General features: G+C 36.3%; 1 protein-coding gene and 1 pseudogene across 1 annotated transcript; both read right to left on the bottom strand.

Annotated features, from left to right (window-relative positions):
• Positions 1-5,117: 5,117 nt before the first annotated feature.
• On the bottom strand, positions 5,118-6,936 carry LOC127904027 (tetrahydroberberine oxidase-like; annotated as a pseudogene).
• A 3,956-nt stretch (positions 6,937-10,892) lies between these two features.
• Positions 10,893-12,794, bottom strand: LOC127904024 (tetrahydroberberine oxidase-like). Its single transcript, XM_052445458.1, has one exon. The coding sequence runs from the start codon at positions 12,786-12,788 to the stop codon at positions 11,091-11,093; it is 1,698 nt and encodes a 565-aa protein (XP_052301418.1). The 5' UTR covers positions 12,789-12,794; the 3' UTR covers positions 10,893-11,090.
• Between the last annotated feature and the right edge of the window lie 11,112 nt (positions 12,795-23,906).

Below are 23,906 nucleotides of genomic sequence, written 5' to 3'. Positions count from 1 at the left end.
ACTGTCAAGTGTCCATTCTGACAAGGCTACTTTTTGAGGCAGGTTTCTGTTGACTTTGGTTGATGCATTTGTTCATATTAAAATGTCATCCAATATCCACAAAAGCAGTGCACTTTTTTATTTGAACATGGTTGCTCAAATTTTAGGACTAGTCAATAGTTCAAATGACCACGTCTGTAAATATTAAAAAAATAAATGGAAAAGAAGGTGAATACACTGTTCACCTAGTCACATTGCATTCTAGATAAAAAGAATATTTTCACCTTCTTTCCCTTTTTTTTTCTTAAAAAAAACACTCATAGGCTAATAGAATTTTCTTTGTACTGGGACCGTTTTGATATTTTAAAATTGTTTGGGGACAAAATAGGTTTTGTCTTTTGGATTGCATAGTAAAATGACATTAATGTTGTTAAAAAAAAAAAAACAAATAGTTAGGATACCATAAAGGTTATTTTCATCTATTGATATCAAAGTGTATAATAATTAATTGAAGTGAATTTATCATCACGTTGTCACATAATCTATAACAAAGATTGACACAAACCTATGAAAGTTAAAAATTATATTTAAGGATAAAAGTTTAATACAATTATTTTTCAATAAGTTAATTTTCAGTTCATTTAATAACCAAAGTGTGAAAATCCTCAAACACAAATAATTCATTCAACCAAGTCTGTAATTTCCAAGCCTTACATTCACTTTCAAAAGGGTATTTATATTTCCCTAAACTAATAACTTAAAGAACTAAGGTCTGGACATGACCTAAATAAAATACAGCATAAAATAAAAACAACAAAAACTGAAATTTGAATTACACAAAGCTGCCGAAATTATTCATTAGTGCTGGAATCTGTCATTTTTGTTTTCATGTGTTCTCTGACTTCTCCTTTACTGCCCATGACTGCCCCATCTTATCTTGTAAGGAATTTGAAAGTGATATTCACTTTGTATGAAGATGCTGCTACCAAAGTGGCTTGCTTGTCCATTATCTCTCTTGTAAAACACATGCTTTGTTGATGTATTGTGCTGGCATATTCAAAGCTTAATTGAAACCACTTTGTTTTACCAAATATTTGTTTTTTTTTCTGACTCCCAGTTGCTGCTGAATATCTTAGTGTTCACTAGATAAAGAATCCATAACAAATAAGAAGTTCATAAATCAAAAGAAATCAGATATTAGAACCCATTTAGTAGCTTCTAGTATGTGTTGCATTTCATTATTGGACTTCGATTGTCTACAACTTTAACCCAACATTTAACAATATGTCTAGAAACTCTAGATAAATATTTAGTATGATCCAACAGCCGGATTGCGAGTTATGTTTGATGTCGTAAAACTGGACAGTTGGAACTTTACGACAGAAACCGAATCAGATCGTTTTTTGGTTACCCGAATCATATCAATAACCTATTTACATTTGAAAAAAAAAACTATAACTGATAATGGAGGCTTTTTTCTTTCTTTCTTTTTATCAGCACAATAAAAAGACTTGTCTACCCTTGAAATTAAAATTCTTAAACCTTGGGTCAAAGGGTACTTTTTTCATGTAGCTACTAGTTTTTTTTTTTTTTTTGTTACTATTGGGTTGGGCTAGGGATTATTTAGTCTTTTGATAAATAAAAAGGATTAAAAAAACATTGACATGTTTGGTTTGGTTTGTTTTTCTAAGTTGCAAGTTGTGAACTTAGGAAAAATTAATGGCAGCCTGAATGTGGGACTCATTTGTTGTTGTAACAATGACTTGAGGTTTTGGTGTAGAAGTTAAGTTAAACCTAGGATTTCTTAGAGAGAACTGCGAGACAAAAGTATAGGTGGAGTTCTCCGAGGAACTTTCTTCATGTACTCTTCTTATGAAAGCTTCATGGTACCATTCTATTCCTGAAAATTCTCATACCAAGGATTTGTTTTGCAGCTCCCAAATCCTTCATTTCAAATTGTAATGACAACTATTTATTTAACTTATTGATCTCATCGATGCTAGATCATGCAACTAGCATATCATCCATATATAGCAATAAGATAATATAGGAGTTGCCAAAATTCTTCCCATAGCAACAATGGTCTGCTTGCAGTTTCATGAACCCATTACTGCATATAAAGTTATCAAACTTCTTATACCAGAGCTTGTTTCAAGCCTTACAAACTCCTTCCCAACTTGCAAACCATGTTCTCTTTTCCTTTCAGTGAAAAAACCTCAAGCTGCTTCATGTAGATGTCTTCCTCTAAATCTCTATGAAGGAAACAATTCTTCACATCTAACTGCTCAAGATGTAAACTTCTACGGCTACAATTCCCAGTACCAATCTAATTGTTGTAAGTGTCACCATTAGAGAATATATATATATATATATATATATTTATTTAATTGATACCTTCTTTTTGTTGAATTCCTTCGTGACTAATCTCTATTTGTAATGTTTGTTGCTATCGTGTTCTTCTTTTATCCTGGACACCTATTTGTTGTGCAAAGCTTTTTTTCACGTAGGTGGTTCAGTTAGCTTCCATGTCTAATTCCCTAACAAATAATTCATCTCATCTTTCATAGCCAACTCTCATTTGCTTGATTCTTCAACTTGCATAACTTCATCATGATTTTATTTTTCACCATTATCTATCAACATGGTAGCTTTTCCTTTGAAAGAAGAAGCTTCATTCCCTTTTCACTCATACAACCAAGTCTATAGTGCCATAATTATGCCTGATTTTTAGCTTCAGCAATAGAAATGCTATGATTTGATGCTGAGGTCATTTACAAGGTGCCAGTTTTCTAACCTCGATCCAAAACTATTGCTCCTTTAGAGCCCTTCCATATAGCTCCCATAAAATTTATGAAAAGGGACACTTTCATCAAGTTGACCCACAGAGATCAAATTCTTCTTCAGTTCAAGTACATGTCTCACCTATTGTAACTGCTATACAGATCCGATTGGCAGTTTTATCTCCATATCTCATTTGCCCACAATTTTCAATGGCTCTCCATCTGCTAGATACGCCACACCATATTCACCAGCAACATAATTCCGTATGATTTCTTGGTGTGGAGTAGTGTGAAAAGAGGCTCCTGAGTCTAACACCCAAGAATCAAGGGAACTGTAAACCGAAAGTACTAATGCTTCATGTCCATCTTCTGTTATTGCTTAGCAGATTTATTCTCATCATCCTTCGTCATCAAGTTACAGTTCACCTAAATATGACATGGTTTGCCACAATGCCAACATTCTACTTGTTTTCTGAATCTTGACTTGCTTCGACGACCTTGACGGGATTTTGGTCTAGATTTTAATCTACCATGATTTGAACATCTATCAAAACTTCTACCTCTCATCTCAAGATTTAAGGTAGAACCAAAAGCTAAAGAATCACCTGAATCTTTTCTATGTTCTTCTCTAAGAATCAAGTCTCGAATGTTATCATAGTTTAATTTAGACTTTTCGGCAGAGTTGCATAGCCTCCCAACTATTTGGAAGTGAAGCCAACAATATCAATGCTCGTAGCTCATCATCAAACTCAATTTCACCATATAACAATTGATTCGTGATAATGTTGATATTATTAAGTGTTGTGTGATGGACATTCTTTCTGTCATCTTTAAATTGAATAAATTCTTCATCAAATACACCTTGTTGTTTGCTGATAGCTTTTCATACATGTCGTACGTTGCTGTCATTAGCCCCACAATACTTCTTTCTTTGATGACATTATATGCAACCTTTCTCATTAAGGTTAATCTGACCAAACCAAGAACTTGTCCATCAAGAGAGGCCCCTTCTTCTTCATCCATATTTTCTGGCTTTCTTCCTAGCAAAGAAAGGTGAAGTTTCTTTCCATAAAGATAATCTTCAATTTGCATTCTCCAATATCCAAAATCTTTTCCATCAATTTTTTCAATTCCAACAACTTTATTTCCTCCACCATTTTTTTCCCAAACTTCAAGTGTGAATCTTCAAAATCAGACTCTATGGTTGTGTGGAATGATGAAGTCTTTTGGGATCGACTCAGAAATCACAAGATTCCGAGTCCGGAAGGCTTAAATCTGACCATGCAAAATCTGGTCAAATTAGTGGTTCAGATCAAGCAACAGAGGCGGGTGCCGGTAGAGCTGCTTGCGCAGGATCACACCCTGTGATGACGTGGCAAGTGGAGGTTCAGTCGCTGGTGTGGCAGGTGGAGTGTTTTGAAGATGCGTCCTGTGTGTGGACGCTTGCTGGGATGAAGATGCTTACGTGTCAGCTTACCTGGCCAGATGAACCCGGATGACGTGGCGGGTCGGGCTCTTTCTTCTTCACCCGTTTGTTGACTTTTCCTGGCAAAATTTGATCAGACCGTGTGGCTTCGTTTTAGCTCCGATATGCTTGATTTTTGCGTTGTTTGAATCCTCAAAACGAGTAGTATCCAGTGCTATATTCAAATCAAAGTTTGGAACACTTTGATTTCTGGGGGAAAATCAAGAACACTCATGAACCTTGCTTTGATACCGGTTGTTAGGATAAAAAATGGAGGCCCGCAAGATTTAGGTTCGGCAATTTGGAGCTGCTATTTTCATTAACTAGAGAAACCATACATATTACAAGGAGGAGGAGAAACTCTCTTCTCAACTCAACTCAAACTCTCACACTCACAACACTCTCTCTCTTTCTTCTGGTGTTTAGCTCCCTAGTGTTTTTTTCACACATGTTGTGCTGTGTTTCCGCAGCAAGTTGGAATAGATCCAGCTCATTCCAACACATGCCACCTTACTACATCTCATCTCTTGGTGATCATCGGTTCTTTCACTTGCAGCTGGACAGTAAGTGAGATAGGTGCCATCATTTCTTCCACTTCTAGCTGGACAAGAAGTGGGTGGGGTGTGCCTTTTGTTCTCCATTAATTAACAGGTTGTTTGTTGTTCGGCATTAATATTATTACATCAGAGAGAGAGGGAAAAAAAAGTAACATGTTTTTTGCATCTTAGTACGTAAGAGGAAATTCTCAAGTAAAATCATAATTGCAGTACCATCTTTATCTTCGCTATTATCGCCTACTTTTCCACACAATTTCTTATTAGTCAAAGTTCAAGCTTTTGAATATAGAAAAATTGAAACTCTCCACATTGATCCCAACTGTTCAACCTTCAATCTTAGAAACACTGAAATGACAGCATATTATTGAATTTGAATGAAATCTCACATATTTCTTGGACACCTTCAAAAGTATCTCAGTAGAAAAATTGATCTTAAAACGGATAACTTTATTGATGTCTCTCCAGATGAAATATATAATAATGTATTACCATTAACTTTCTCTTCTTATGCCTTTAATCACCAAGATGAGAAAGGTGGTATGCTCTGCTCATTTCTGAAGAAATTGGCAGGATCCACTTCAGTCTTTATGCGTACCAGCTTGTCAAAGTTATTTTTGAAGTACTTCCTACCCCAAATGCTTGCTTGCTTATAACTTGTGTTGCCTGCAAGGTTATTTATTCCGAGGTCAAGGTCTCTGTAATTGACGTATGCTTCTCGAGGATTTTTCGAAACATAAGGAGTCATGTAACTGTAAAGCCTTCTGATCCAAGAAATATGCCTTTCGGATGCTTCCTTGCCTTCTTCTGTCCAAGCCACATAGTAGTGAATTTTGTATAAATTTCCAACTCTATGTGGAAATGGGATGCTTGACTCAGAAATCTCTTCCATCTTTCCCCCATAAGGAACCATGAACAAACTAGGGGACTCAATGTCCTTTTCGAAGAATGTTTCCCACATCCCTTCTAATGCGGTTTCAGGCAGGGGTTGTTTAACATAGTCAGATTTTGCTTTGAAACTTGTTCTGGATTGATCAGGAGTCCTATCAAGCAACACATCCAAGGATGCATTACTTGGAAATCCAGCGAGGAAGAGGGCAAACTCAATCCAGCTCAGTTCAATGCAATCGTCTTTTACAAGACCAAGCTCAGGGAAGCTCTCTTGCATCAGTGGAAGAAGTCTATCAACCCCACCAAGAAATAAAGAAGTGAATGTTGCTTGTATTGTTGGATTTCCTCCTTGACTAGAATTAATTCTGTTTACATATGCTGCAATGACGATATCTTCGGGAAGCTTATTTGCAACGTATTGCCAACGATGGATAAGCTTGGTTGCATTTTCTTTCAAGACTTTTGGGACAGCAAAGACGGTCACTGTAGGCGGAACTTCAACCAAGTTTACTTTCCATGCTGTAACGACTCCGAAGCTATTTCCTCCACCGCCTCGAATGGCCCAAAACAAATCTTCCCCCATCGATTCTCTATCAAGAACTCTACCATTAGCATCAATTAATTCTGCATCAATTACGTTATCTGCAGCAAGACCATATTTACGCAGCAACCCTCCATACCCTCCTCCACTAAACTGCCCTCCAACACCAACAGTATGACAAGCACCTGCAGGGAAAGCAAGAGTTCTACTTTTCTCGGCAATGCTATAGTAAAGTTCACCTAGAGTTGCACCAGCCTGAACCCACGCAGTCTTAGTCGACAAATCAACGGTAATCTTACGTAGATTGATCAGATCAAGGATGACAAACGGCAGAACAGACATATAAGAAAGGCCCTCATAATCATGCCCACCACTTCGAATCCTAATCTGTAAATTGTGTTTCTGGGAACAATGAATGGTAGCCTGAATATGTGACAAGATAGTTGGTGTAACAATGACTACAGGAGTTAATTTTGAAGAATTGAACCTAAGATTTCGTATCGAGAACTGCAAAACAGTGGCATATGAAGTGTTGTTCGGGGTGTAAATGACCTTAGAAGTGGCTGCGGAGTCTTCCGAATAAAGGGAAAGACATTGAAGAAAATCCTCATGAGTGTGAGCTGATGTCCCCCATGAGAATGGAAATAGAAGAATCAACAAAAATGGTAGCATTGAACTACTAAGAGAAGTCATCAATCACTATGGTTTGGAGCAATGAAGCTTGCAAGGGCTCCCTCATTTATAGTATCATCAAGAAGACTTCTTATCCGAGGAAGAAAGAAATTGAGGACATAGCTAGAAAGGTCAGATCAAGAATTTGTCATATTATATTAGTCAATGCATCAACTTTTGAATTTTGTGCCAAGAAAAATCGTTAACTAATTGCTACAAGTCAAAAGCGGCTTCAAATCTCCTTAGCATAGCAAAATCTTTCCAAGTTATATCGTCAGTATAACTAAATCTTTCAAAGTTGGAACTTACTACGAAGTTCAAGTAGGCCTAGAAGTCAACCCATTGGGTTAAAGAAAGCTTATTTGCATGTTATTGATTGTTGAAATTTCAAAGATATCGACTATACCCAATCATGTTAATTATTATGTCTACAATTCATATTCATATTCATATGTAGTGTTGTTATTATTTTTGGGGCTCATATAAACATAAAAATATAAAAAATACAAAAAAATAAAAAGATACATATATATCAGTTAGGTCACGACCCGAATCCTGGATCCATGACCGGCACATAGGCAAGGTTTCCCTCCAAGACTCCATACCTATGCGAACCCAAACTTACACACAAACTTATCCTAACTCAATCAGAGTTAGGACGCAGCATTAATAACAAAATCAACTTCATAATATAATTGAATTGTCTTAATACAAGAGTATATATAAGTTCAGAGTTTTGGAGCACTAACTAGACATAATGGAAAGGTACAAAGTACAACCAAAGAGCAGGTTCTGAAGGTCCAACAAAATGACCTGCTATCAAGCTATAAGCCTGAAAAGGATAAATAATGAGATGGTGAGTTCAACAACTCAGTGAGTAGATAACGTTCAATATACACACACGAGGTAATAAAACAATGAAAAATATATATACAAGTATGGCTCTAGGTTCTTATAGGAAAGTTTCGCAAATAGGCCATAACAAGAATATCAGAAGGTAAAGCTCGTCAGAAAATCAAAATGCAATGAGCATGAGGCTCCGTACTGTGGGATGATCAGTCCACACAGGTTGGTGACTCCCCCTAACAACTAGGATTCAGATACGATGTGCACAAAGACTAACACTACCCTATTAGCATGGGTATTCTGACTGACGTACCATAGGTTCATAATCATAATCAAACAGACATATTCATATCTCAATGCTCAACTCATGACATCAATCAAATGAGGAGCTATCAATTCAGAAGTCAATTCAGAATATATACTGGTTCATATCAAGAATTCAGATTCAACAATTGATCATGCTTTATCAAAATAAGGATAATAATCAACATATATATTATCAAGAAGCATGATTCAATTCATATTAACAAATCAAATATTTATAATATTTCTCATGCATATGGAAAATTATCCACTCACCTGACTAGAAAACAAACAGAAGTCAAAAGCAGACACCAAAGAAATTAAATCCTACTGACGTCCTGCCGGTAGAATATCAGGATTATCTGAATATAAAGGAGACATTTTCAAGAACGACTCGAAAGAACATATAACCTATTTAATATACTTATCTAAGGGTATATTCCATAACCCTATATGTTTTTAGACTAAACTAGTTATTTTTCTAAAAACCCAAAATCTAACGGTTTTCCCGAAATCTAATCCATAATAAAACAAATAATAAAATTGATAATAATTCACTAAATAACCCTCAATTATTCATCAAACCATCTGCAAAAGCTAATATTACAGCTAGGGACTAATCTGTAATTTATCATATTTTTAAGGGTCAATTTGTAACTTTTGTCAAATTGAAGGACCAAACTAAAATATCATAAATTCATGAACATAGTGGAATTATGTCCATAATTCATCCTCATTTCTGTCCAGAACCTCTAATTATGCTCCAGGGACCATTCTGGAATTTTTCCAAATTTGTAGGGTCAAATTGTAATTTGTCAAATTGGAGGACCAAATTGAAAGTGTTAAAATTTCATAACTATACAGGAATTATGCCCATAATTTATCTTCTATTCTGTTCAGAATCTCGGAATATGATCCAGGGACCAATCTGTAATTTTCCAAAGTTTGGGGACTAAACTGTAATTTTCCAAAATTGAGGGACCAAACCGAAATTTTGTCATCTTCAACCTCCAACCCAGAATTTTAACAGAAAACCTACTGTCCTCTCCAAATTTCTAACACAAATTCACCATTCAAACAAAATCATAACTCAAAATCATCATTTTTATCTACAATCTCTCAAATTCGACATAACAATCCATTACCCACAACAATCAACCTTATAACATTCAATTTAATTCATCAATTAAATCCAAAACACAAATTTTCAAAACCCTAACATTCATCAAAACCGAAATTAAAGTTAAAGAAAACATATTATACACATTAAAGCATAATCTTATCCTTTTTACTTATTTCCTCCAACTCCTTTCAATTTCCCTTTTAATTTCCCTCTTTTCTCTTCTTCTTCTTCTTCCTCCTCCTCTCTCACGGTTTACTCTCAAAATATTCAGATCTCTTCTTCTTCTTTTTTTTTACTTCCTATTTATATTTATCAAGTTTTGTTGAATTACCACTATACCCCTTATTCATTTATTCCAACTTTTATGCCTTCAAGGGCTTTATTGTATTTTCCAACTCATTAATTCAAAACATTACAAGTTAAGAAGAACATATCATAACTCTTAGAAAATTGCCAAAGATTGGTTAAGAAAGATCAAAATACATAAAATTGAGAAATTTGACAGCATATTTTCAACTAATGAAAATCCTACTAGCAAAAAAATTCAATTTTGAGAAGGAAAATTCAAGATTGTATGTTTAAGGACTCAATTGAAATTTTTCAAAAATTTAATTGAATGTATTGAAGGTTTAATTACAAAAAAAAAATGATTCTTGAAGTCAACAAGAAAAATAAGAATTAAATAATGTCATTTTGATTAAAAAAAAATAATTGACTTATATTGGACCGGTGACTCATTGGTTGACTCGATAGCCCGAAGACCCGGGCCTTTTTTCATGGTTAGCTCTTTGGGCTAGGTCCGACAATTATGGGAAGAAACAAAGATTTCAAATCAATTAATAACTTAACCAAGAAAAAACTTGCCACACAAGAAACTTGAAGTAAGAAATTGATTGTTAATATAAAAAAGATTTCCATAATTTCTTGGAAAAAAAAATTTTAATCAGGTTGCCTACCAATTTAACTATTAAAATAACTCTTTCTTATTTTGTTTTACTGGAGCATTATTTTCCTAGTATTCGACATTTTCTATTTCGGTTTTGATTTCGTCAATGTAGAAGCTATTGAAACTTGGTTTTAGAAATTATATATCTTTTTATTATAATTCGATAGCAGATTCAGATTTCCTTGCATGTCATTATTCGAACTTGCCACCAATTTCTGATAAGCACAACTATTCAAGCCATTAAATTAAAGAAGTTTAAAATGCTATTAGTCATTTGAAGTTCTGAATTTTTCTTGTCATTTTCGAAGATTTTTATTAAAAGAATGATTTCTCATGTTCAAATTTAATATGTGGTTTGATCATAATTATCAGGGCTTGATCTCTGTAACCTTTGTCCAAGTGATCTGACACTGCTCCGTCTTCTCTGTTTCTATTTACAGACTACTCTGTTGTTCTTGGTTTAGGTCCTGTATCTGTCTGTCTTGAGACCATAAACTATTTTAAAGCTAAATAACTAGAAATTTCCAAGTAGATGATTCCTTTTGATGATGTTTTGTTCTCCATTCCTTCGTCTTCAATTATAAATGACCAAGCAGAAAATATACAGTTCTGCAACACTCAAAAAGGAAGTGAGCAAAGAATAGACATCAGGCTGAACCTTGCCTTCGCCTTCACAGCCATGATGGAATTGGAGGAAGTTTTTTATGACAAGGTGGAAGAAAATTAAAATAAATTTTCGAGGATATAATCTTTGATTAGGGTCAATTTTTTTGACAAGGAAGAAAATCAGAATTTTTAACGTACAAAAGACAACATCGTATTGAATTTGTGTGAAATCTCACACTTTAGATCATTACAAAAGGAAATTTTATGAACTAATTCACATGATCTAAATTATTATTGGGCCATGCTGAACTCTCATACATAAGACTTAAGAGAAGTATTATTATTAGCATTAATCTCATACATAAGAGAAGTAGCTCCCTTTGATCACCAAGATGAGAGAGGTGGGATACTTTGTTCATTTCTGAAGAAATTGGTAGGATCAACTTCAGTCTTAACGCGAACCAACCTGTCGAAGTTGTTCTTGAAATACTTCCGACCCCAAATGCTTGCTTGTTTATAACTCGTGTATCCCAGGTTGTTCACTCCTAGGTCAAGATCTCTATAATTGACATATGCTGCTCGAGGATTTTTTGAAACATAAGGAGTCATGTACCTGTACAGCCTTCTGATCCAAGCTAGATGCCTCTGGGATGCCTCCTTGGTTTCTTCACTCCAATACACTACGGGGGCAACTATGTATCGATTGCCAGCTCTATGAGGAAATGGAGTGCTGGACTCCGAAATCTCATCCATTTTCCCCCCATAAGCGACCATATAAAATACAGGCACCTCGATGTCTTTCTCAAAGAACCTTTTCCATATCCCTTCAAATGCAATTTCAGGTATAGGTTCCTGGACGTAGTCAGATTTTGCTTTGAATTGTAATGAGGGTGGTTGAGGAGTCCTATCAAGTAACACATTCAAGGATGCGTTGCTTGGAAATCCACCAATGTAGATGACAGACTCAATCCAGCTCATTTCCGTGCACTCATCTTTGGCCAAACCAAGCTCAGGAAAGCTCTCTTGCATCAAAAGAAGAAGCTGGTCAACCTCACCAAGAAACAAGGAAAAGAATGCAGCTTGTATTGTTGACTTTCCTTCCTCACTAGAATTAACTCTGTTTACAAGCACATCGATGATGATGTCTTCAGGAAGCTGATTCGCAACGTATTGCCACCGATGGATGAGCTTGGTTGCATTTTGTTCCAAGGTTCTTGCTGCATAAAAGACGGTCACTTTTGGTGGAACTTCAACCAACTTGATTCTCCATGCGATAACCACTCCAAAGCTTTGCCCTCCACCGCCTCGAATGGCCCAAAATAAGTCTTCTCCCATTGATTCTCTATCAAGGATCCTTCCTTTAGCATCGATTAACTGAGCATCAATCACATTATCTGAAGCAAGGCCGTATTTGCGAGAGATCGTGCCATATCCTCCCCCACTAAAGTGTCCTCCAACACCAACAGTAGTGCAAGAACCTGCAGGGAAAGCAAGAGTTCTACTTTTCTCAGCAATTCTATAATAAAGTTCCCCTATTGTTGCGCCAGCCTGAACCCATGCAGTTTTATTGGTTGCATCAACAGTGATTGATCTAAGATTGATCAGATCAACAATGACAAATGGGACAGTAGACATGTAAGATAGACCCTCCAAATCATGACCGCCACTCCGAATTCTAATTTCTAACTTGTGTTTTTGGGAACAATGGATGGCAGCCTGGATGTGCGATGCATCCGTTGGTGTAACAATGACAAAAGGTTTCAGTTCAGAAGAATTGAACCTGGGGTTTCGTATAGAGAAATGCAAGATAGAAGAATATGATGAATTTTTTGGGGTGTAAATAACTTTAGAGATGGCTGTGGAGTCCTCAGAATGAAGGGAAAGGCATTGAAGAAAATCTTCATGAGGACGAGCTGATGTTACACATGACAATGAAAAGAGAAGACAAATTAGAAATGGCAGCATTGAAGAGCTCATAGAAGTCATTTTTCTTTTTACTATACGCTTATGGTTTTTGGAGTGCAGAAACCTGCAAGGCAGTCCCAAATTTATAGTGTAAAGGAGAATTCTTGCTTTGAGCATAGGAACTTGGTAACATACTCTCTTATTTATACTACATCTATTAAGAGAATGGTTGCTTAGGAAGAAAATCGAGGGTATTTGAGGGTGTATATAGTTGTAATTGTTTTTTAAAGTATTTTTTACTCGGAAATACATTAAAAAAATATTTTTAAAAAAATATTTTTGACATTAGCACATTAAAATAATCTTAAAACACCAAAAAAATATTAATTTGAAGCAAAGAAAAAATAAAAAATTTTAAAACTTTTTCAAAAACACTTTTAAAACACAAAAACAAATAGAATTGAAGACGTTTTGCCAAGAATTTGAACAAGTCAAGCATCTAGACACGGCTAGAAAGTTCAAATCAACAGATATCCACAAAGGCAGGTTTTTTCCCTAGCATTGAATCTGTCTGGTGGCTCAAAATTTAGGACTCGTAGATAGTTCAAATGACGACGCTTGTAAAAATAATTTTCTAAACATATGATAAACCTCTTGTGCAAGTAATTATTATTTTATCCAGAATGTTGAATGTTGAGCTTGTAGTTCTAATAAACTTATAATTTATGGTCTAATAAACTTAAATTAATTAGGGATTTTCAAGCTTTAGAAAAGTAATTTGCTTAATTTCAACCCTCCATCCGTAATACTGTCAAGTGTCCATTCTGACAAGGCTACTTTTTGAGGCAGGTTTCTGTTAACTTTGGTTGATGCATTTGTTCATATTAAAATGTCATCCAATATCCACAAAAGCAGTACGTGCACTTTTTTATTTGAACATGGTTGCTCAAATTTTAGGACAAGTCAATAGTTCAAATGACCACGTCTGTAAATATTAAAAAAATAAATGGAAAAGAAGGTGAATACACTGTTCACCTAGTCACATTGCATTCTAGATAAAAAGAATATTTTCACCTTCTTTCCCTTTTTTTTTCTTAAAAAAAACACTCATAGGCTAATAGAATTTTCTTTATACTGGGACCGTTTTGATATTTTAAAATTGTTTGGGGACAAAATAGGTTTTGTCTTTTGGATTGCATAGTAAAATGACATTAATGTTGTTAAAAAAAAACAAATAGTTAGGATACCATAAAGGTTATTTTCATCTATTGATATCAAAGTGTACAATAATTAATTGAAGTGAATATTATCATTACGTTGTATTTTTCAATAAATTAATTGAAGTGAATATTATCATTACGTTGTATTTTTCAATAAATTAATTTTCAGTTCATTTAAGAACCAAATTGTGAAAATCCTCTCAAACACAAATAATTCATTAAACAAAGTCTGTAATTTCCAAGCCTTACATTCACTTTCAAAAGGGTATTTATATTTCCCTAAACTAATAACTTAAAGACAGGTTTCTAATACGAGATAGTGTTTTAATTAGTGAACCATATATATATTCATTTTTTTTGGGATGACATTTTTACCATGCTTGAGTTTACCGAAATTTCAAGTTGTATTGCTATGAAGTTTTGGCCTGTAACGTAACCTTTACCATTAAGTCATAAATGAATTAAAAATCATATTTAAGGATAAAAGTTTAATACAATTATCACGTTGTCACGTAATCTATAACAAAGATTGACACAAAGATTAATAATATTTAAGGAATATTATTCACAAAGTTTAATAATTAATAATTAATTGAAGTGAATATTATCATCACGTTGTCACGTAATCTATAACAAAGATTGACACAAACCTATGACAGTTAAAAATCATATTTAAGGATAAAAGTTTAATACAATTATTTTTCAATAAGTTAATTTTCAGTTCATTTAAGAATCAAAGTGTGAAAATCCTCTCAAACACAAATAATTCATTCAACAAAGTCTGTAATTTCCAAGCCTTACATTCACTTTCAAAAGGGTATTTATATTTCCCTAAACTAATAACTTAAAGAACTAAGGTCTGGACATGACCTAAATAAAATACAGCATAAAATAAAAACAACAAAAACTGAAATTTGAATTACACAAAGCTGCCGAAATTATTCATTAGTGCTGGAATCTGTCATTTTTGTTTTCATGTGTTCTCTGACTTCTCCTTTACTGCCCATGACTGCCCCATCTTATCTTGTAAGGAATTTGAAAGTGATATTCACTTTGTATGAAGATGCTGCTACCAAAGTGGCTTGCTTGTCCATTATCTCTCTTGTAAAACACATGCTTTGTTGATGTATTGTGCTGGCATATTCAAAGCTTAATTGAAACCACTTTGTTTTACCAAATATTTGTTTTTTTTTCTGACTCCCAGTTGCTGCTGAATATCTTAGTGTTCACTAGATAAAGAATCCATAACAAATAAGAAGTTCAGAAATCAAAAGAAATCAGATATTAGAACCCATTTAGTAGCTTCTAGTATGTGTTGCATTTCATTATTGGACTTCGATTGTCTACAACTTTAACCCAACATTTAACAATATGTCTAGAAACTCTAGATAAATATTTAGTATGATCCAACAGTCGGATTGCGAGTTATGTTTGATGTCGTAAAACTGGACAGTTGGAACTTTACGACAGAAACCGAATCAGATCGTTTTTTCGTTGCCCGAATCATATCAATAACCTATTTACATTTGAAAAAAAAAAACTATAACTGATAATGGAGGCTTTTTTCTTTCTTTCTTTTTATCAGCACAATAAAAAGACTTGTCTACCCTTGAAATTAAAATTCTTAAACCTTGGGTCAAAGGGTACTTTTTTCATGTAGCTACTAGTTTTTTTTTTTTTTTGTTATTATTGGGTTGGGCTAGGGATTATTTAGTCTTTTGATAAATAAAAAGGATTAAAAAAACATTGACATGTTTGGTTTGGTTTGTTTTTCTAAGTTGCAAGTTGTGAACTTAGGAAAAATTAATGGCAGCCTGAATGTGGGACTCATTTGTTGTTGTAACAATGACTTGAGGTTTTGGTGTAGAAGTTAAGTTAAACCTAGGATTTCTTAGAGAGAACTGCGAGACAAAAGTATAGGTGGAGTTCTCCGAGGAACTTTCTTCATGTACTCTTCTTATGAAAGCTTCATGGTACCATTCTATTCCTGAAAATTCTCATACCAAGGATTTGTTTTGCAGCTCCCAAATCCTTCATTTCAAATTGTAATGACAACTAGTTATTTAACTTATTGATCTCATCGATGCTAGATCATGCAACTAGCATATCATCCATATATAGCAATAAGATAATATAGGAGTTGCCAAAATTCTTCCCATAGCAACAATGGTCTGCTTGCAGTTTCATGAACCCATTACTGCATATAAAGTTATCAAACTTCTTATACCAGAGCTTGTTTCAATCGTTACAAACTCCTTTTCAACTTGCAAACCATGTTCTCTTTTCCTTTCAGTGAAAAAACCTCAAGCTGCTTCATGTAGATGTCTTCCTCTAAATCTCTATGAAGGAAACAATTCTTCACATCTAACTGCTCAAGATGTAAACTTCTACGGCTACAATTCCCAGTACCAATCTAATTGTTATAAGTGTCACCATTAGAGAAAATATATATATTTAATTGATACCTTCTTTTTGTTGAATTCCTTCGTGACTAATCTCTATTTGTAATGTTTGTTGCTATCGTGTTCTTCTTTTATCCTGGACACCTATTTGTTGTGCAAAGCTTTTTTTCACGTAGGTGGTTCAGTTAGCTTCCATGTCTAATTCCCTAACAAATAATTCATCTCATCTTTCATAGCCAACTCTCATTTGCTTGATTCTTCAACTTGCATAACTTCATCATGATTTTATTTTTCACCATTATCTATCAACATGGTAGCTTTTCCTTTGAAAGAAGAAGCTTCATTCCCTTTTCACTCATACAGCCAAGTCTATAGTGCCATAATTATGCCTGATTTTTAGCTTCAGCAATAGAAATGCTATGATTTGATGCTGAGGTCATTTACAAGGTGTCAGTTTTCTAACCTCGATCCAAAACTATTGCTCCTTTAGAGCCCTTCCATATAGCTCCCATAAAATTTATGAAAAGGGACACTTTCATCAAGTTGTCCCACAGAGATCAAATTCTTCTTCAGTTCAAGTACATGTCTCACCTGTTGTAACTGCCATACAGATCCGTTTGGCGCCAGTTTTATCTCCATATCTCATTTGCCCACAATTTTCAATGGCTCTCCATCTGCTAGATACGCCACACCTTATTCACCAGCAACATAATTCCGTATGATTTCTTGGTGTGGAGTAGTGTGAAAAGAGGCTCCTGAGTCTAACACCCAAGAATCAAGGGAACTGTAAACCGAAAGTACTAATGCTTCATGTCCATCTTCTGTTATTGCTTAGCAGATTTATTCTCATCATCCTTCGTCATCAAGTTACAGTTCACCTAAATATGACCTGGTTTGCCACAATGCCAACATTCTACTTGTTTTCTGAATCTTGACTTGCTTCGACGACCTTGACGGGATTTTGGTCTAGATTTTAATCTACCATGATTTGAATATCTATCAAATCTTCTACCTCTCATCTCAAGATTCAAGGTAGAACCAAAAGCTAAAGAATCACCTGAATCTTTTCCATGTTCTTCTCTAAGAATCAAGTCTCGAATGTTATCATAGTTTAATTTAGACTTTTCGGCAGAGTTGCATAGCCTCCCAACTATTTGGAAGTGAAGCCAACAATATCAATGCTCGTAGCTCATCATCAAACTCAATTTCACCATATAACAATTGATTCATGATAATGTTGATATTATTAAGTGTTGTGTGATGGACATTCTTTCTGTCATCTTTAAATTGAATAAATTCTTCATCAAATACACCTTGTTGTTTGCTGATAGCTTTTCATACATGTCGTACATTGCTGCATAGTTTTGAAACCCGACCCGGTCAACAAAAACACTGCATTGCTGTCATTAGCCCCACAATACTTCTTTTTTGGATGACATTATATGCAACCTTTCTCATTAAGGTTAATCTGACTCATTCTTCTTGTCGCACGTGATAAAAAATCAGCGCGGCGTCGGCTTGGCGATTTTTTCATTATGTTGATTTGATTGGTTCGTTGGAGTCGCCACCTAGTAATTTATTGAGGGCTACTAGGAAACCTGATATACTGGTCTTGTCAGAGATTCACTGGTAAGGGACTGGTTGTGGTTAGGGAAGGTATTAGCACCCCTAACGCACCCTACCTGAAGTAAGCTGCTTCGTGGACTTGATATGTTTTTTAAAAATAAAATTTTAGCACAATTCTAAGGCTTTGATAAATCAGTTATTAGTTCCCAAAATATATGTAGATACATGTTCTATATTTTTATGGGAAATACAACATGATTTTTATCTGTCCTTTAGATATTTGTGCATATAAATTAAAATATTAAATTCATTTTTTTTCTTTTTGATTCAATAACATACATAAAAAAATACACAAACACACACATCTCTTTTTTCTATTATTATTCTCTTTCTTTTCTTTTCTTTTTTTTGTTCTTTTTGTACATCACATTACAAAATTATAAAAAAATTAAACACTAAACAAAAATAAAATTACATAATCCAAAATTTACAAAACAGTCCCCAAAACTCCGGGAATTGCAAAGGAACCACTTCTGGAATCGCAGCAACAGTGCTGGAACAGTGGCGGCGCGTCTTCCCACGCGCCGCCGCCGGTGAAGACCAGCAAGCTGGTAGATCGGGATCGGGATCGGGATCGTCTCCTTCTCCTCTTCTCTGTCCGTCCGGCGGTGCACCTCCCAGTCACCTGTAAAGCAAACCAACAACACAAACAGTTCCGGTTCTCCCCTTTTTAGATCTGCCTCGGGTCAGCTGTTATGGGTTTCACCTTCTTCTCCTCTGCTTCTCTTCCCTGCCCGTGGTGGCTTTCACCGTGACCTGCAACAAGAGAAAACACCCAAGCAGTCGATTTTATTTTGTTTTTTAGATCTGTCCAGCTGCTCCGCCTTCTCCCTTCTCTGTCGATGTTTCTTCTGACGATGGCCGATCTGGTGGCTGGGAGGGCTTCTTCTTCTCCTCCACTTCAGTGGCTGGCGATGACTTTGGCTCACTCAGGTTTTGGCCAAAAAACAGAGGCGGCTGGGGAAGAAGAAAGCAGGACTCGGGTCTGTCGGGCGGAGGAGAAGACAGCAAAATAAATAGGCGCGGCGGCCTCCCTTTGGCTCCCCGGTTCCAGTTGTGGCTGTTTGGGAGAGAGCCGGCTGAGGGAAGGATGTGGTCTGGAGTCGGTGGCCGAGAGAGGGTCGCTGGTTTCTTTGTCTCAGAGAAGGGAAGGACCGCCGCTGTCTGGCTTGGATAGAGAGCAGAGACGAGGAGGTGCTCTCCGATTTGTTTCTTTCTGCAGTTTGGGGGGCAGCTTCTCCTTGGTTTTGGCAAAGTGAGGGAGGCCACAGGGAGATGGTTATCTGTGGCCGGCTGGGAGAAGGAATGGGCCGCTTGGCTTTGTGTGCAGTCCAAAGAGCCAAGCTCTAGGCTGGCGAGAAGAAGAGAAAAATCTAATCAAGAGGGGGGGGTGGCGGCTCCGGTGGAGGAGAAGACAGTGAGATGGAGAGGCTCTGTGGGGGGCTGGACTATGGCAGAGAGGGAAGAAGAAACCGAAGGGAAAACTTGGGGAAAGGGGAGCAGCGGCTTGTGTGAAGGAAAATGGAGTGGGAGCCACTGCTGGAAAAATGAATGGGCTTTTTTGTTGTTGGCTGGCCAAGGAGAAGAAAATGGGGGAACCGACTGGAAAATGAAAGGAAATGGAGCGCCGGTTGGAGTGGTGCAGCGGCTGTGAAAGGGGAAGAAAATTCTCAACCGGGGGGGCGGCGGCTCTAGAGAAAAAGATGGGTTTAGGGTTAGATATTTTTTGTATTTTTTCCTGATATTGTCAAAATTGCCCCCCCTTGTAAAAACCAGTGTAGCTTGGTATTTATAGGAAAAGTTTTGCTAGGTTTTCAAACTAGTCCCTCAACTTTTCCTTTCCTTGTCTTTTCCTCTTTTTTGTAAATTTTGATTTTTCTTATTTTTTTTTGTATTTTTGAAAGCGAGCAAATATCAACATCGACTCAATGCGGGAAATCAATGATTTTAAAAATGACGCGTGAAAAGTTGAACGCGTTCCAAATATCTTTGAAAATTTAAATTCTTTTGAGACGATGCTAAAAATGCTAAAAAACAATGCAAATGTATTAAAAACGTATTTTTTTTGGATTTTCAATGTTTTTCGCTATTTTTGAATTTTTCTGAAAATTTATCAAAACATGGGTCAAAAATTGGGTAGCAACAGATGCCCCCTCTTTACAATGCTTACGAAGCAAAACTCCTCAATGTTTTGCATAGTAAGCTTTGTAAAGAAAATCCTTTTTTTTTTTTCCGTTTTGTCCTGAGATCCCATCGGGCGATCTCCTTGAACCAAAACCAAAATCTGCGTGGTTGGGTTAACCTGAGATCCCGTCCGGCGATCCCCTTTAACCAGAACCAATATCCTGTGTGTGGTTGGGCTAACCTGAGATCCCGTCCGGCGATCCCCTTTAACCAGAACCAATATGAGATCCCATCTGGCGACCTCATTAAACCAAAACTAAAAAAATGTGTGTAACTCGGTCAACCTGAAATCCCATCTGGCGATTCCCTTTAACCAAAGCTACATGAGATCCCATCTGGCGACCTCATTAAAGTGGAACTAAAAAATATGTGTAGCTCGGTCAACCTGAAATCCCATCTGGCGATTCCCTTTAACCAAAGCTACATGAGATCCCATCTGGCGACCTCATTCAACTTGAACTTAAAAAATGTGTGGTAGCTCGGTCAACCTGAAATCCCATCTGGCGATTCCCTTTAACCAAAGCTACATGAGATTCCATCTGGCAACCTCATTCAACTGGAACTAAAAAAATGTGTGGTAGCTCGGTCAACCTGAAATCCCATCTGGCGATTCCCTTTAACCAAAGCTACATGAGATCCCATCTGGCGACCTCATTAAACCAAAACTAAAAGATGTTACGTAACTCGGTTAACCTGAAATCCCATCTGGCGATTCCCTTTAACCAAAGCTACATAAGATCCCATCTGGCGACCTCATTAAACCAAAACAAAGAATGTGGAACAAATGGTCTCATTGTAATGGGTGACGAACCCAAGAAAAATGATGGTCTCATTGTATGGGTGACGAACCCAAGAAAAATGATGGTCTCATTGTATGGGTGACGAACCCAAGAAAAATGATGGTCTCATTGTATGGGTAACTAACCCAAGAAAAAAAAAATGATGGTCTCATTGTATGGGTGACTAACCCAAGAAAAAAATGATGGTCTCATTGTATGGGTGACTAACCCAAGAAAAAAAATGATGGTCTCATTGTATGGGTGACGAACCCAAGAAAAATGATGGTCTCATTGTATGGGTGACTAACCCAAGAAAAAAATGATGGTCTCATTGTATGGGTGACTAACCCAAGAAAAAAAATGATGGTCTCATTGTATGGGTGACGAACCCAAGAAAAATGATGGTCTCATTGTATGGGTGACTAACCCAAGTGGAAGATAGAAAAAATGTGAAGTGGTCGCGTTATAATGGGTGACCTACCCAGGTGGGAGATAGAAAAAATGTGAAGTGGTCGTGTTATAATGGGTGACCTACCCAAATGGAAGATGGTGGTCTCATTGTGATGGGTGACCTACCCAGAAAAATGATGTTTTTTTTTTTCAAAAAATGGTCTCATTGTTACGGGTGACCTACCCAAAGATAAAATGTGACTTACCTGGCAAAAAGACTTGGTTGGAGCAGTCCTGACAAGACAAGGCTGAGAAACTTGGCACCTTCTGGTTGCAGGTTGACTTGAAGACTCCTCTTGATGACGGGGTTAATCTCCTCGTTTCTTTAAGATTCTCCTACTGGCAGGGTTCATCTCATTCTCTTCTTGTTCCAGGATCTAAACCGATTCTTTGTCATCATCAACTCAATGATTCTTTCTTTGTCCACAAACTTGCTGGACTTCATTTAGGATCTTTCTGTAACAAATCACAAGTATGTGCAATGCTTTGAGGTTAGATGACATGCATGCATCCTTACCTGATGTGAAATGTAGGTTACCCCCTTGGATGATCCATCGTCATAGGGTGCCTTTGTTTGCTAACCAAAGCCTTCTTTGCTCTTCCCATATACTGGCTCATTCGTATGCTAGCCTTCCACTCAAATGTAAGTGCAGTGCCCATCTCGGGCTGTCTACGACGATTACTGCTCTTGTTGTTTATCAAGCTTGACTCTACCCCCAAGTGTGGTGTTGCTTGATTCATCATGAAGGATTTTCTCTCCTGGATTCTTCTGAAAATTGTCTTCTGATTGGTTGTGTGCGTCATGCCAACACCCATCAAAATGGTCAATCAGTCATGAACTTGCCCCCAGTTGAAACAATACTCTTCAAGTATATGTTATCATCAGTCTTCATGGAACTGCCAAGTCATCCAGACATGGATCTCATACCTTGCAGTAAAAGGGCTCATCGTTGTAAGCTCAATGTTCTTCTCCATGGATTCTTCTCAGCTTGTCAAATCAGATCATGAAAGGAAATGCAGTGGCATCATCAATGATGTTCATCACCCGTATTCATGCGGTGAAGTGTGCATTTGAGCTTCAAAGCAGATGGTCCCACAGTCAGTCTTGGTGGGTGCATCTTTCCAACATTCATTCAAATGCAACTATACGATAACATCATTCAAAAGTTATAGCCATGTTGGAGATGATAAACCAAGATGAAGATATGAAAATATCCTTCAAATGCAGCGTTGCTCATCAATTGCTGCTGAAATTCACTATATCACAAACTGTTTTTGAACAATATTGCCCCCAGCAATGATTTGAATGCTCGTTCTCCTGTCTATAACCAAATGGCTTTTGTGATCGCCAGGAATGACTTTGATGGACTTCACCAACTCATCGTTCGATTCTTTCTTTGCCCCCAGCTGATCTGAATACTGCTTGTTTTCCTTCTCAGGATCCACTGTATTGCCCCCAAGTGGTCAACTTTTCAAGGAGTATCGAGAAATATTGCTGTCATTCTTGTCAAGGATTTTGCAAATTCGGTCGATGTTCTTGTTGTTTAACAATCTTTCTTGTTCTGGAATCAACTCTCATATTTCAAAGATCATGTCAATTCAAGTCTAATTGTTGAAATGAAATCAAAGAGATATCAGTTTTGGAAAAGATCTTTTGAAAATCAAGCTTTTTGGTCAAAGACCCAATACACACTATTCAATATAGTCCTTTGATTGTCTTGTATTTTGAAAACAGAAATGACCCATTGTAAGTTTAAAATGACTTTTTTCATGGTTCTTTATGTCAGTTTTAATCTTTGATCTCGAGTATATCTTTTCACGGTCTACAATGAGGTGACCTTCTGTGAGTTTCAAGGAAAACAAAAGGCTCAAGTCAAAACTTGAGGATTCATCAAGAAAGATTGTTTTCTTTTTTTAGCACCAATTTTATCAACATGCATAATAATCAGTAGCTTAATTCATGAAGTCACGACCCTTATGGAAAAACTCTTCAAGTTTTGAGATCGCCATTTATTGGTTTAGATTGCTTACTTGATCAAAAAGGGCTTTTTAAAACACGTAATGCAGGCTATGGTTCATGGCTTATGAAAGAAAGGAAAATTCAGGCTCAAAAGGTGTTTGAGGGTTTCAAAGACTTAGGATCCATATTAACTATTCATCAACTTTTTTCTTATTGTCTTTGTAGAGAAAGTGACATATAACCTTATTAACCTCAAATATCAGAATTCTCTTAACCTAGGTTATATGCAAATCCAACTTTTTCTTTGATGAATAATCAATCTAATCTCTTTGAAGACATTAGAGGCTTTATCCTAGACATACCAAAAGACATGAAGCTCAAATTTTTTTTTTAACTTTTGGCATTTATTGTGTCTTTCTTTAATTGAAACCTCTTTTGCCCCTCTTAGAATTGATAGGCATTCTCCTTCCATTCCACTCTTTCTTTTTTCTTTTTTTTCTTTTTATTTTTACATAGCCTTCCTCAAAGATTTCTTGGAGGGCCCTCAATCTATGGCTTTTTCCTTCTAGCCCTTTCCTAATCATTGGACTTTTGTTCTAAGCCTTTCTTTTATCCATTAATCCTATCACTGTCTTCAAAATATCTCTCATTTGCCCCCAGTGTAGGGTGTGATC

Source organism: Populus trichocarpa, chromosome 11 (assembly GCF_000002775.5).
Source record: "Populus trichocarpa isolate Nisqually-1 chromosome 11, P.trichocarpa_v4.1, whole genome shotgun sequence".
Classification (NCBI taxonomy): domain Eukaryota; kingdom Viridiplantae; phylum Streptophyta; class Magnoliopsida; order Malpighiales; family Salicaceae; genus Populus; species Populus trichocarpa.
The sequence above is the reverse complement of the archived record's forward strand: the minus strand, read 5'-3'. Positions and strand labels throughout refer to the sequence as shown.